Source organism: Schistocerca americana, chromosome 1 (genome assembly GCF_021461395.2).
Source record: "Schistocerca americana isolate TAMUIC-IGC-003095 chromosome 1, iqSchAmer2.1, whole genome shotgun sequence".
NCBI classification, from domain to species: domain Eukaryota; kingdom Metazoa; phylum Arthropoda; class Insecta; order Orthoptera; family Acrididae; genus Schistocerca; species Schistocerca americana.
Window position 1 is genome coordinate 1,086,506,102 of NC_060119.1, and position 16,499 is coordinate 1,086,522,600.

Genomic DNA, 16,499 nt, shown 5'->3' on the forward strand with positions numbered 1-16,499 from the left:
ATCTGCAATTCTGTGAGTTTACATAACCATAGAAACGAAAGCAGGCTTCATCTGACACGAAGTAAAGCAAGAGGTCCAACTAACTGTTAACAACTGATGTTAAAGTCAGTTGCAACAATGAATTTTTTTTTCTCGAGCCTCAAATTTCAACTCTTGAACCGCACTCACACTAGTGACACGATGTACGAGATGCACCAATCTGCTGCGTTAACCTCCTTACCGACTTGCGAGGACTTCTAGTAAAGTTCACGCGGGTTCTGTCTATAGTCCTCACTGTCGCTCGCCTATTCCTCTGTACATTCTGAACGGAACGTAAAGCTCTCAATTTCTTGTACATATCTTGTACAGTGCTAGTCGTGGGGAGTTCCCTAGCAGGATACTTCACTTGAAACATTTCTTTACACATCTTGATGGAGCCTGTGTTTGTGTAACACTCTACAATGTCAATTCGCTGCTGTAATGCAAACTGCCCCTTTTCTGTAAGAGCTCAACAATACAAGTTTCTCACAACTGACGCACGAACATACAACTGCACTCAATTTTCCGATAAAATGAAGTGTAGGCAACTTTCGAGACAGTGTTACCACTTCAAAAGCAACTTGACTAGAGATGCTTAACCGATACGTGAGGCTTAACGGTTTTATGTATGACACCATGTAGTTACTTAGGTTAGGATGCACAAGGGACTGACAAGACGAAATCTGAAACATGCCCAGAATATAAATAAGTTTGTGGTGCATAACTGAGGTTTAATTTTCTTTGGTGGATTTATAATAATTCTGTTTTATTTTCTTTTTTCTTAAATATTATGTTAGATTACAAATTTCATTTTGATTAGGACTGTGAAAGAAATTTGTATAACAACGCATTGTGATTAAGTTTTACTTTGAGCACTAAATGACCTGCAGCAGCGACTCAGGTGAGCAGCAACAAACAAATCTGTTACAGACATCCAAATATTCATTAGACAGTCACAAATATTATTATATATATTAAATTATTAAGACGGACCGTGTTGCCTGTATATTTCGCATTCGTCGTGAAAAACCGCTTCGCTATGGGGTAGGCTTGGTGTAGGACGTCCTTCTGATCCTTTTCCGAGTAAATCTTGCAGAGTGAATCCATTGCATGGTCATTTACTCACAAGTCGTTGTCTAATCACACCTGCACACATGTCCGGTTACAGTGGACAGTGCGACCTCAAGAGAAGATAGGGAATTGTGGAAATATATTATCGATCAGCTGAATCACATTTTCGCACTTACGTTAATAGTGGACGGTGCTGCGTTCGTAGACGCAAGAAAATGCGTGTGAGCTGTTCTAAAGATAATTTAATTATTTGGAAATCTGTCCTTTAGTTTGCGTGACTGGTACTTTCAATAAGAACGGTGTTTTTCTGCTAGACAACTATCAGCCCAGCCGTCTAACATGGTTAATTCTCGTGTTCACAGTGCTACACCTATAGCTATCCCGAACATTCAGGAGCATCGCAAATCTAGACCGTGCAGCAATGTCCTTGCGTGTGAAATGCAATGAACAACTTCAAGACACATAGCAGAACGAGCAAAATGTCTGCTACGGGGTCCATGTAACACGGAAAAACTTCTCCCACATTCTTCCTTATTGAGTTCTTGTCACAAAAGGTGGCACCTGTTATCAAGGCTAGAAGAGGCGATGCCCGCAATCAGAATAAAAGTGAACTTCCTTAATAATTTATGACACGCAAGAAATGAGCAGCGAATATAACATATGCAAAAAAATCGTGCTTTTTTTCTAATAACAAGAACAACGCTCAGTTCGAGGCACTGCATGATTTGGCATGAAAAAGTATTCTTTTATGACTAGCTTCGCCCATTTGTCTAGTTTCTGTTTTACATCATCCAACAATTTCATATTATATGTCCCTGGTATTATTAAATGCTTTTGCGAATATTAGCGCAGTTTTATTGAGCAGACGCTGCGACGGACGGTTGTCATCATCTTGCTCAGCGAAGAAAACTTTATATCGCTAATAATAATAATAATAATAATAATAATAATAATAATTTTGTTAGTTTTCCTTTCACGAAATGCTCCGCAAACTTGCGTTATATTATTGATGTAAAACGCTGTTGAGTCTACAAGAGCAGGTGACACCAAATCGTTTGCAGAGCAGCAGCCAATTCTGGACTGTTCGTAGGTGAAAGACCTATGGCATGGAGCCAGTGTTCCATGACAACCAATGTATTCTCGACGGGATTCAAATCTGGGGCCTGTGATGGCCATCTCAGTCTTTGGACCTCCTCCGCATGATCTTGGAAGCGACGTGGGAGCAATGTCGCACCGCTTGAAACTCTGCCGAACCGTCAGGATGTTGGAAGGCCAAAAATGGGTGAAGATGGTCCCTGTGCAGCTCGCGGACCATTCAAAGTTCCCTCCAGAACAACTTGGGGGACCATTCCATGCCAGAAAAATGTGCCCCAGATCATAACAGACCCACCACCACCACCGCCTTGGACCACACCTTCTTGGCAGGCGGGATCCATCGATTTATGTGGTCTGCGCCATGCTCGGCGCCTCCAATCGGCATAGTACAGTTGAAATCGTGATTCGTCCGACCATATAACGCTACGCCATTATTCTAGTGGCCATCCCTGGTGACTGGCGAAAAATGCGAGTTCTTGTGCCCGATGACGTTAACAATAGTACCTGTGTGCGGCGCAGGCTCCCATACCCCATGGAACCCATGTTCCAACAAATTGTCCCCTGGGAGACTAATGTAGCAAGTCCTGTGTTGAACTGAGCCGTGATTTGTTGTATAGTTGCCCTTCTGCCACTATTGGCGATCCGTCTGAGGTATCACAGGTCATAGTCATCGAGAGTGGTTGGATGGCTGGTAATTCGTCTGTTGTGGACTGTGAAATCCTCATTGAACCATTCTCGATATACCCTGGACAAGGCTGAACGAATCGAAATGCTCCGCAATCGAATCGAAATTCCCATCCAGCAGGCACGCAGCAACAAACCTGTTCGGACGGACGTCTGCTTACGTAGACGTTGCATGTTACACAAATCATACGCACAACCACTTCTCAGAAGATCCCCTACATAACTGCAGCTGGCACAGAGGGTGTGTGGTGCGCATACAGCGCATCTGCGCCATCTGTGCTCCACTATTCCATGACATTAATGAACATAGTTGATTATAGCTGTTAACACAAAATTAAATATATCTAATGACAAATGGCTTCATTGTTCACAGATTTTAAGGAATCGCTAAAAAGGGTGCTTAAAAACAAACTTCTAATGGTTAACATTTTTGCTTCGGTATTCTACGTCTTGGGAGCCTCTGGATACGTTAACTTCATAGTCAAGTATATGGAAACACAGTTTCAACAATCTGCAGCGAAAGCTAATGGCGTTGCTGGTAAGTAAAACATACGGTTGGAGTACATAAACGATATGTAAGCTTAGTTCTATTATAGCGTATATGTTAGCAAGGTACTTGAACGTGTTAACTGACGTGTGGCTGCCGATGGTCATAGCAGAGCTTCAGGCCTAAAGGCCGTGTGTCAGGCCAGACGCTGAAACATCGATCACTAAGAGCACGGCAGTCAATGCGTTAATTATTTTTTATGAGGACTGGATCCACTGTCTTTATGTAATTACGGCCATAAGTGGAATGACTAGACTCAATTTTAAATACTACTCCGCATGAAATATCTTTAAGCTGGCAACATTCTGCAGCTCACATTTCTTAGAGGCAGAAGGGTCATCATCCCTGCATAGTTCCTTGGGAACTGTAACAAGAAAATGTGTTCGAGACTGATTCATGACCGTTGTTTTGTGTAGTCATTTGAGCAGAGAAAAGTTGCCTTTTGGTTACTGCGCAAAACCACAACAAAGATAATATCATTACGAAAGAGCAAGCCATTCAGTTCTATCATTTCAGCAAGATAATGCCAACCTGCACACCGCAAGAGTTCCTGCTGCTTGTCTTCATGCTTGCCAAATTATATCTTGGCCAGCCTCTTATCTCCCCAACTGAGAACGCTTGGAACATCATGGGCAGGGGACTCCAACTAGCTCGGGGTTTTGATAGTCTAACACGCCAGTTGGGCAGAATTTGGCGCGATATCTGTCAATCAACGCCAAGCTGAATAACTGTTTGCATATAGACCAGAGGTGGACCAACGAATTATTGGTTTGCTCAATTTGTGAAGGCCTCTCTCTTGAATAAATCATCCACTTTTTCTGAAATTGTAGTCATTTGTTTGTCTGTTCATTTACATCACATCTACCGATTTCTGTCCCATAGGAACAATTCTGTCGTGGTTTGTTTCTTTTTCATTTAAAGTTTATTTTTAATGGGCTAGCATCAAAACAAAAGCATTAAAAAAACTGAATAGTTATAATTATTTCATGGGCTATTACAAACACAGTGTAGAAAAAATGAGAGTTAATTTTGTGAAGTGGTAATCCACTTTTACACAAGGTACTTCTAGTATACTTCTAGACAATACTAGACACTTGGCTCATTTATTGCTTTATTTTGTCATCATTACCCTTATTTCCCACCACAAAGCACTCACAAGAGAACAAATGAACACTACACACAGACCTGCCAACCAGCTACTGTGCTATCGCATCCATTGAGAGTCTTCTTAAAATCACTACTTCCTTATTCAACAAACTCCACAATTGGCCTCACGAGGCTGAGAGCACTTCATTCCAACCCTCCCTATTAAGGAAAATTTTCTGACAGTGCCAGGAACTGAACCAAGGATTCTGTGTGGCAGTCAGGCAGGTGGTGGTGATGATGATGATGATGATGATGATGATGATGATGATGATGATGATGATGATGATTGGTTTGTGGGGAGCTCAACCACACAGTCATCAGTGCCCATACGCATTCCCAATCTCTACACAGTCCGATCTAGCCACTTCCATGAATGATGATGGAAAGATGAGAAAAGTTAAAGAGTTTAGCATCCTATCAACATTGTAAGATGAATGTAAGATGTATTTCAAGACAGGGCATCACAAAGACAAAAAATTTAACAATAAAAATTCATACCAACTCCTATAGTACACCCCAACACCATCCCCACACCCCACAATCCCATAAATACTCTTCTGACATTCTGACTCTAGTTTTCTGTTTTAAACATACTACTGTTTCATTAATCTAATGGTGTCATGAGGTCATGTATTGATTTTTTTTTTCAATGTTATAATAGGAGTTCTCGGGATAATAGCAATGGCTTCTGGATTTATTGTCTCTGGCTATGTTATTTCTAAATTCCAACCACGAGCTGTCTTGCTCCTTGGGTGGAATGTCATTGTTGGGTTTGGATACATAGCAGCAGAAATTATCATGATGTTTGTACGTTGCCCTGGCAACATACCACACAAGATTGGCAGGTGAGTTATTTCATCACATATTTACAGAATGGCGTGTGAGTTATTTCATCATATATTTACAGAATAACTTTATACATACACTCTTCTTGCACTTTATTATATATCAGCATCCAGAACTAAATTCCTATTCACTTTTTGTTTTACAGTGAGTGCAGTAATTTTTGTGACTGCACAGGTTTCAAGTATGCACCTCTATGCCATGAAGAGACAAAAGAGGTTTTCTATTCAGCTTGTCAGGCAGGGTGCACATCATTCATTGGCAATGAAACTCACAAGGTAAAAAGATGCATGTAAAATTAGCTATTATCCATGTTTATATCACGACTCTGTACTAAAATGTCATTTACTTTTCATCAGATATACAGCAATTGCCATTGCATTGAGGAAGAGCAGGTTGTGCTTGTATCTGGGCTCTGCAGTGTCGACTGTAGCCACATGCTTGGAATTTTTATTGCATTATTGTTCACAATGCACTTCATTGGAAGCACAGGGAAAGTTGGAAACGTGCTTGTTAACTATAGGTAATACAATCCAAAAGTATGGTAATGTTCAAGAGAATAAATTTTTTAAAAACGAATTTTAGTACCAACTTATTTTCATGATAATTGTATAGTCAACACTTCATTGTATAGTAATGTAACATATTTTATAGTTGATGCCATAATAAATTTTTCAGGTGTGTTGATGCCAAAGACAAACCACTGGCTTCTGCTCTCACTCTTCTGTTAGTTAGCCTTCTAGCATTTATACCTGGGCCAATTCTTTTTGGAGCAATCATAGGTAAGTTTGACAAAATATAATTTTACAATTTTTATACCCATTACTCTATCTCATTTCACAAATTTTGTCTAAAAAGATGATTTATTTTTTATAATTTTAAACTGCATTGTACAGAAAAATTATCCATCATTAACTAAAACAATTGCCATTTGCTGTTCATTTAATAATTGCACAAAATTACTACTGAGACTGAATTGCAAATAAATGTAGAATATGTTACAGCTATAGTTCTAAGTAAAGATAGACTACGGCAACACTGTTTATGAAATACAAAATATGACAGACAAACTCAAACAATGGAAAGCCCTCAGTCCTGGATGGAATGACAACATTATGGAAAGGATAGACTGCTACTCACCACATAGAGGAGATGGTGCATCATAGAGAGGCACAATGAAAAAGACTGCTAAAATATTAAGCTTTTGGACAAAGTCCTTCTTCCGAAATAGTAAAAACACACATATTTCAATATATTGCTGCTCACATCAGACACAGCAGCAATCAGGCTCAAGTTCTAGAGGAACAGCCTTATAATTATGCTATTATCATGCAAATAACAGTGCATAGTGTGTTGGCAATATTGAAATAAAGACAAAAGTAAATGTCAAAACTGTGTGACAATATTGCTCAGTACTAATTAATTTGTTAATTACATGTTCCATAATGCATTTCAACAGTGCACTGACTGACATGGAATAAGTTAACACATAGGCTATTACTTCATATTTAATTATGCCTCCAGAATAGACAATTACAGATGAGTTCGCAAAATTGAAAAAAGTAACACATTAAGAAATTATATAGGTATTTTTCACTCTTAAAGATGCAGTCTTTTATATACAAGTTGTAGTTCGAGGTAGAAAGAGCAGCCCAGAAGAAGCTTTCTTTGCTTATTTTAAAATTTAGTTTTCTTATCTTCAGGTAAGTACACAAAATTTTTGTGACAACATTATTCACCCCTTTACATAATGAAGTCAATTTTAATTAAAATAATGCAGGTCATTTTCTGATAATATTGTAATAGGTTTATTTACAACATATTTCATGAGAGTACATATGTACTGTGATTCTGCAGTTAAAATACCAGACACCTTCAACTATTGTACATATGATGATTATGAGTGAGCATTGTTTATTACTGTAACACTATGTTTTGCGCAATGAATGTTTATTTCTTAAAGATGAGATATTGCAGAATACAACTGCACTGGACATCACTTAAAGTATGCAAAGTATGCAAAGTATGTCAACATACTGATTTGTTTCTCTTTGAGACTTGCAGTGATACAAAAGTGCAAAAGTTTCTGATATTAGCTGTTTAAGAAACTACAGAACATTGTCATATTGACCCATATGTTTAAATTTTTATCAAAGTGAACACCTGAAATTTTTCAAAATTCTGCCTTACTCACTAACAGTTATCCAAGCTTATTAATATTTTGCCCTTTTAATATTCTACTTTCTTTATGAAACTTTCGGCACATTACAACTGTGTACCGGACCAGGACTTGTAACTGGGACATGTGAAGCTTGGAAAGTGGGAGAGAGGTACTGCCAAAAGTGAAGCTGTAAGGGCTGGTCAAGTCGTGCTCCAATAACTGAGTCTGTAGAGCACTCGCCTACAAAAGACAAGGTTCCAGGTTTGAGTCCAGCACACCTTTTTAATGTGCCAGGAAGTTTCAAATCAGTGTTCAGCCTGCTGCAGAGTGAAAATTCATCATGTGTGGTGCTTTATTATAACTATTATTGTTAGTTTATTACAATTTCTGTCATTAATGAAATATTCCATTTGCATAAAACCAGTTATTAATCATTTTACACACATTATTTACAATTTTCTCTGCTGATAGAGGCATTTCAAAACCATTCATTAATTGGATAAATTATCATGAAGCACTTTTTGGTTGACATTTCTTTTCTACAGTCTCCAAACAGACAAAATTAAAAGCCTGACTTAACTAAATATTATGTAAGTTTTCATGCTAGGCTAATGTTTCACTATCAGTTTAGCAGAGAATATATCTCTCATCAATTTCCTATGTTAAGACACTGTATTTTCATGATCAGCGTGTTATGATCAAGGGGGTCAGAAAGGAACCAAAAATATTTAAAGTAAAAAAGTACTATCAAACCTTAGATGTAGCAAAGAGCCACGTAGTGAAAGCGTCATTGTTAAAACTGAATGGGTACAGTGGCTAACTACCTTTGAGATTTAGAAATGACAAAGCAGTGAATGTGTAGCAATTGAAGCTCCATGCAAAAAATAGAAAAAAATGGATGCAGGCAAATTTGTTCCAGGAGACTTTCATCTATGATATTAAATATTTTGCATATATAATATATATGACAGAGGACAACTGTATCAAATAAAACACACAGCTGAAAGTAAAGGCAATGATAAAAGCTCAGTGTCTAGCAGATACCGTACAGAACAAAAATAGATCTTGTGATACGTAATTTGCTATTCCAACAAGTCAGATAGCTTGGGCAATGAAGTACAAAGTACTGCTTCTTGAAATCTTTTCTCTAGTTGGAAATACTTGTTGCCAAAAATTCATGCAGTGTCGGTGACTATATCCAACTGAACACCTGACAAGAAATGCAGATTATCATTTTGTTTTTTAAAGGCGGCAATCTGTACTACAATACTGAGTTTTACCATATACACTCACTTGTAATTACAGCAAGAATAACCAAAAAATATAACATGACACTTAAGCTGCTATTATCTCACCCAAATAATGGCTATGTAAACACATTCTCTGTTTTAATTTCATAAGAAGCTTCAGACATTTCAAATATCTTGAAAGCTTGTGAATACCAATAATAAGTAATCTGGAAGCTGCACCGTCTGATATTTTACTGCTCATCAGCCTGTGCACTTTACCTTGTTGAATTAATAGAACAGATGGAGAGTCGCACATTTAATCACAGGATCATTTAGGAGGAGGAGGAGGAGAATAGTGTTGAACAACTTGTCGACAACAAAGTCATTAAAGATTGAAGCACAAGCTTGGATTATGGTGTAATGGAGAAGGAAAGAGGCAGTGCCCTTTCAAAGGACAAATCCCGGCATTTACCTTAAGTGATTTAGGGAAAACACAGAAAACTTAAATCAGGATGTCAGGACACAGGATCGTTTAGTAGTCATGAGAGTGTTACGGATATGATCAACAGAACCTACAAGTAGACACTACAAAAGAGTTGTAGAGTATCATAAATTGGTTGCTGTTGAAATTCTAAGAGCATGCATTCCAAGAAGAGAGAAGCAACATTTTACTCTCTAACAGATAAATCTCACAAAATGACCACAGTGAGAAAATCAGAGAAATTAGTGAGGCTTACCAACAATTATTCTTCACACGGACCATTCATGAATGGAACAAGTATTGAAGAGGTACGGGGTAGGGTACCAAAAGTAAGGTGACTTGCAGAGTATTGATACAGATAATTGGGAAAATTCTTCTCAATTAAATAATCACTCCATTCATTATAAAGGTAGCACATTTTATTACTACAACCTCATGCAATCCTTCAGTTGCAAGATTTTTCATGCATACACCATATTTGACTGAAAACATAGGAAGCAACGATTCTAAGAACCAATAAAACATTGTGTTTTGCCTCACATTGAAGCTTATCAGGCAGCTCTCACCTTGGATATTTATGAAACTCATGTTTGTAATAACATCAGTCATCTTCATACTGTCTACAGCAGAATTTAAAAAAGGATTCAGGTGACAACAACAAAAAATTTGAAAGTGAAAATCTACATGATACACACTGTGTATCACAGTAACACCACATTTCATTCAACATTAATTATGAAAAGCAATGGAAGCACACTGCTGAGAGAGTGTGTGTGTGTGGTGTGTGGTGTGTGGTGTGTGGTGTGTGGTGTGTGTGTGTGTGTGTCCTAGAAAGGACATTGAACAAAAGCACAGTGATAATTTCAATTTTGTTTCTGAGCCTATCAACCTAATTACGTAATTAGCATATAATCTTCACTTAATTAATAGGCTTTTTTGGCATAGGCTCTTTTGGGTATTTTCTGTAACTGTATTCATTTCTGCAACTTTCTTGCACTGTGTCACTCCTAGTACAAAACATTTTGTCATTGTTACCATCCAATTTTTTTTTATATAAGGTATACAGGGTGAACGTTAATAAAACAGACAAAGTGCAGGGACAAATTCTTGATTGAAAATTGAGGACGAAAGCTCCAATGAAAATGTGTCCAGAAGTGGACAGCATGCATGCAACAACAAAAAATCATACTGGAAAGAAGTACAGAGCTGCATTGCATCCACATCACAACAGATGTTCAAAGTGGCAGTAGTCATGCAGGATACACATAATCATACTTTGGCTTACATCATGTTGGTGGGTCACTTGCCTGGAGAGTGTAAGAGGATTCATCTCAATATCATGTAGAAGACGGTCCTCTAAAACTAGTGTACGCACAATCCACCGCTTTCCTGCATGTTCGTCTATCTGAAAGGACCCATGGTCACATTAATGCCCATAAAGGGCTTGAAATGTTGTGTGAAGTAGTTAGTGACTGCAAGGGAACCCGATTTGGTGTAGCCGTGCTCCCTCTCAACCACTTTCATCTGCTTGGCTGTCACAACACCACCCTGTCATGTCTCTGGCATGAATATCAGACCATTCTGCTGCTGATAGTACACTGCATCAATCACACAGCCTACAACACACAACGAATACCCGGCACATGGTCAGAGGAACTTTCATTCGTCAGCATGCTCTACCATGGCAATAAAGAATTTCCAGACACATGTTCATGGGACCCTTTTTCCTCAATTTCCAGTCAGGAAGCTGCCCCCTGCAGTTTGACAGTTTTGTTAATGTTCACCTTGTATTTGTGCTGTTCCACTCATTTTTGTTTGCTTTTGATTCCTAAGATAATGCATCCTTAAACAAGCTAAACCACATACAGAGTACATACAGTTGCACAGTGTTCACAACAACATAGGTGTTAATGAATGAGAATTTCCACTAATAGCTATATATGATCATAGAATAATCTTATAATCACAGAATCACTTGATACCAGTCTATTTGAATTTTACAGATTCTTCCTGCCTTGAATGGGACATAAGCTGTGGGAAAAGAGGAAACTGCTGGCTCTATGATCAAGACAAGTTCAGACATTACATAAATGGAACTGCTGCAGGTATGTACAAAACTTCATTCTCAAACGAAAGTGCTGGCAGGTCGATAGACAAACATACACACAAAATTCAAGCTTTTGCAACAAACGGTTGCTTCATCAGGAAAGAGGGAAGGAGAGGGAAAGACGAAAGGATGTGGGTTTTAAGGGAGAGGGTAAGGAGTCATTCCATTCCCGGGAGCGGAAAGACTTACCTTAGGGGGAAAAAAGGACAGGTATACACTCGCACACACACACATATCCATCCGCACATACACAGACACAAGCAGACATTTGTAAAGGCAAAGAGTTTGGGCAGAAATGTCAGTCGAGGCGGAAGTACAGAGGCAAAGATGTTGTTGAAAGACAGGTGAGGTATGAGCGGCGGCAAATTGAAATTAGAAATTAGCGGAGATTGAGGCCTGGCAGATAACGAGAAGAGAGGATATACTGAAGGGCAAGTTCCCATCTCCGGAGTTCTGACAGGTTGGTGTTGGTGTGAAGTATCCAGATAACCCGGACGGTGTAACACTGTGCCAAGATGTGCTGGCCGTGCACCAAGACATGTTTAGCCACGGGGTGATCCTCATTACCAACAAACACTGTCTGCCTGTGTCCATTTATGCGAATGGACAGTTTGTTGCTGGTCTTTACAAATGTCTGCTTGTGTCCGTGTATGTGCGGATGGATATGTGTGTGTGTGCGCGAGTGTATACCTGTCCTTTTTTCCCCCTAAGGTAAGTCTTTCCGCTCCCGGGATTGGAATGACTCCTTACCCTCTCCCTTAAAACTCACACCCTTTCATCTTTCCCTCTCCTTCCCTCTTTCCTGATGAAGCAACCGTTTGTTGCGAAAGCTTGAATTTTGTGTGTATGTTTGTGTTTGTTTGTGTGTCTATCGACCTGCCAGCACTTCCGTTTGGTAAGTCACATCATCTTTGTTTTTAGATATATTTTTCCCACGTGGAATGTTTCCCTCTATTATATTCATATCATTAAACTTCATTCTCATATTTATATAATTGCTTTGGTGCAATGTCATGGATTATGTTACTTTCCCTCAAATTAATCTAACAAAGAGCCAAAATTAAGTGGATATATTCAGGAAAACAATTTAGTGCACTTCTGCATATAAAAGAACCAGAAGTAAAATAAGAGGCAGTGTCAGAGGCAGGGAAAACTAAACTGCAAGTTATTGGGACGGGGGAGGGGACGTGGAGGAGAATAAAAGCAGGAGAAAGGGACTGGGAAAGGGATAGAGGCAGCTGAAGGACAGAATGAAACAGATGTTCATAAGGCTTGTACAACTAAAAGATATGCCAAGCAACATATAACTATGGAATTAGTGTCAACAAAAGTTGCAGCAACTCTGATATATCATAATACTTCATCCATAAATGGTCTTGCCTGTAATTGAAGGGGATGTGCCAACATCTTTGATAGATAATTACCAATACACTCCACTTTATGGGAATGATGTCTTCTCAATCCTTCTTGTGAAAGATAACTGCATCTGTCTAATAACTAATATTTTTTTCCCCTCTAAAGGATAGGTACAATCATCATATAGATTTTTCCTGTTTTCATAAATAATTCTACAACTTCAAAGCACAATTATACTTCACAGCTGCAGGACCTTTTGAAGCATATAAAATGATCCTTTTGTAAGGTATTTTTCTTAACACTACCATAAGTGATAAGGTCAATGGAATGAGGCACTAAGGATTGAAACTGAAACGAAGTCTGTCCTAGCTTTCTGTCTCTTGTCTTTGAATCTGTTCATGAGTACCCTTTAAAAAGCCTCATACATTTCTATTTTATGAATCTACACCTTATACTGTTAAATAAAACATTAATAATACAGTGGTTTACTGTTCAGTTAATGTTTTCTACATTTCTCTAACAATGTGACTTTGGCCCCTGGAAAGTTTTATATCTACGTCTATACCCTGCAAACCACTGTGGCATGCATGGAAGAGGGTACATCCCACTGTACTAGTTATCACGGTTCTTCCTGGTCCATTCACATATGGAGCATGGGAAGAATGATTGTTTGAATACCTCTTATCATCATGATCCCTAAGTGAGCAATTTGTAGAGGGTCGTAGTAGATACCTGGAGTAATCATTTGAAGCTGGTTCTTGAAATTTTGTTGACAGACTTTCTCAGGATAGTTTACATCTATCTTCAAGAGTCTTCCACTCAAGTTCCTTTAGCATCCCTGTGACACTCTCCCATGGATTAAACAAAGCTACTATCACATGTGCTGCCCTTCTCTGCATATGTTCAATACCCCCTGTTAGTCCTATCTGGTACGGGTCGCACACACTTGAGAAATATTCTAGAGCCAGTCAATATGTTAAAATGCTAAGTTTAATTTGGAATCCAATACATGATTTCATCCCTTATACAACTCTATGGCCAAGCTGTTCCTCACATCAGAAAGAAGGTAAGGACATATTACTCCCTTAGCAACACACGTAATGAAAACCTTACACTGTTTCAAAAATGCTATAAGTACCTGACAGCTTAATGTATATGCAAAACACTACAGACAATCTGTTTATCAAGGTGCACTGCTTCAAGGAGTGTGTAACTATTTCTCAGCTGCCAAGTGCCAACAGTGCATGAGATTCCAAGAATAGCACAGTTAGTTAAAAGTAGTGATAAAACACAATAAACTGGAAAAAGTGAAATATTTGGAGTGATATATTTTTAGAGAATTGTTCAAAATTTGAGAGAACACAGTATTTCAAAAACGTAACATCAGCATTTCTTCAGTGGGCAGCATGGCAAATATTGCACTTTTTTGTGAAACATGCATATAGAAAAGTGTTTGTGCCATGATTATAATTAAGAAAATCAGAACAACAACAAGCAGAGGAGAAAGCCACCTGCAACATCCAAATTACTGTTGGTGTTTTAATAACATTCTAACTGAAGATTGAAATACTTATTACACCAACTGAAGATGGGTGAAAGCCTAAAATGTGCAGTGGCATAAACAAAAATATATTAAAAAAGTAGCTGGTTGCTGTATTTCTTAAAATTATACAATCCACAGCCTCGGAGGACAACAAACAATGGAAGGGATAAATCTTCAGTGACATCCTAGGAATTCCAAGCATACATTACGTGCTCTGTTTTCTCATACTTTTCCTTACCAATTACTTCCAGCCTATATCATCAGAATGTGAAATGCAGAACCTGCTTTCTTACATTTTTCCTCTATTTTATTAACATAATTTATGCAGCTCATATATTTCTAAATTAAAAAGTCACTGACTGAATAACAAGTAATGAGTTATTTGCTCACAAATCCTCTTCTACAATAAAAAAGATCTTTCAAGTGGAAATAGCTTGCTACTTGGTTGGAAAAAATGTTTATGGAATATTTTGGAACTATTGAAACCCAACTACTAAGCATTCAGATTTAACAGGCTTGAGTGAATAACCTTGCAAGATACATGTTTTTAAATTACAATACAGTCAAGACTAAAATCAGAGATTTTATTAACAATGTAAGTAACAGTGCCTTCTCAGTTTGTTATCCATCTGGATACCACTTCACTTTAGTGCGTACCCATTGATCTCTGCTTCTGGTACCTGTAAGTCATTTTTAGTTGTATGGAATTGCAAAATGTGAGTTTCTGTATGTTGTTCACTGTCAAGCAATTTCGAACTGTTCCACTATTCTCCTGATTGTGACTAGTATGGATGCATTTGGGTCTTTATCAGTATACTTGTATCACAAAGCATCACAGTTTCTGGAATGTTTCCTATGTTCTGCAACAGTTGGTGGTTTCTGTAACTAACAACAGTGTGAAGTAATTGTGTATTTTGGCCAAGACAATTTCATTACAGGTTTCAATGAAAACAATTATTGCTTTACACAACAGAATATTTTTTTTAAAAGTGAATTTCACTTCTGATTTCAGGCCTCATTAGATGTTCTAGTTGCAATAACATCTGCCATACAACATAAGCTACAAACACTAATGTGCTTTCAACATCAATACCTTTTGCTGTATTTTTGTTAAAGAGATTTAATGTTACAAATTTATTGTAATTTATCCTCAAGTAATGAATGCATAATATATGTAAAAATTTCTTTCTTTTCAGTAATAACCATTATGGGTGTCATTCTGGATGCTGTGGTGTGTTACCTTGGTCGTAATATGGAGTTCTATGATCCTGAAGAAATACAGGAGACAAAGAAGCAACAGCTTAAAAGTTAACCAGTCAGTGAGTGACAGTGATAAAGTGATATGCCCAGCACAGAGAGGACATTTGCTTGAACTAAATGATACAATAAGAATGTGATTTTCACACAACAGTACAAAGAGCTTTGAGGTGGCAGTGTGAAATAAGCTTATTTCATATATTTATTGTCTTATCAAGACAAGTCAGTATTATCATAAGGAGAGTGACTATGGAATAGGATCAGTTTGTGGACTTCTCAAACAACTTTCTTGTACAGTATTGTAAAATGTAGTTTATAAGCACTTAGCATATTTATTTCCTTGTAAAATATCTTTGTTTACATAAAAATTGTTTTTGTGTTGTGTAAATGATGACAACATGCAAATGCCTATAGTAACATTATGAACTGTATCAGTACAAAAAATCAGTAATAAGGAAAGCATAAAACTAGCAGAGTTTTCCTATCAGATAAAATGCCAAGTACTGACAGCACTCTGGACAGTTCCAGTATTGTAACTGTGTTCCAGATGTGCCTTTTACATTGTTTAATTCACAATATTATGAAACTGTCTCATCTTCAGTTACAGAAGATGTGATTCTTCGAGCTCTGCCATGTGTATGAGAAAACTTAAATAAATATCTCAAAGTGAAAATATTCTTGTTAACAATTAGGCATCACAGGCTGATTCAATATACAATTCAGACTTAATAAAGCAGCCATAAATGCTTTAGTCAACAACGGTCAAAACAATCACAGAGTTACATGAGACTGTGTTTAAAAAAGTGCAAGTACACACAAGCAGACATGTGATGTATACAGGTATGAGCAATACATTACAATGAAATAATCAACACTACTTCAACTCTTTAACAGAGTAAAAGGAATGTACAACTTAGATTTCAAAATCTGATGGTGATACTCCCATTTTTCAATTATGCTG

At 37.7% G+C, this 16,499-nt stretch overlaps 1 protein-coding gene across 1 annotated transcript in view; it reads left to right on the forward strand.

The window, feature by feature from the left end:
• Positions 1-16,211, forward strand: part of LOC124617810 (solute carrier organic anion transporter family member 74D) — a 158,123-nt gene extending 141,912 nt beyond the window's left edge. Inside the window, exons 7-13 of the mRNA XM_047145295.1 lie at positions 3,242-3,406; positions 5,223-5,406; positions 5,553-5,682; positions 5,764-5,927; positions 6,083-6,186; positions 11,279-11,380; positions 15,478-16,211. Coding sequence (XP_047001251.1) covers positions 3,242-3,406; positions 5,223-5,406; positions 5,553-5,682; positions 5,764-5,927; positions 6,083-6,186; positions 11,279-11,380; positions 15,478-15,593 — 965 coding nt within the window. The 3' untranslated portion in view covers positions 15,594-16,211. The remainder of the gene's footprint in view (positions 1-3,241; positions 3,407-5,222; positions 5,407-5,552; positions 5,683-5,763; positions 5,928-6,082; positions 6,187-11,278; positions 11,381-15,477) is intronic.
• The last annotated feature ends 288 nt before the right edge of the window (positions 16,212-16,499 follow it).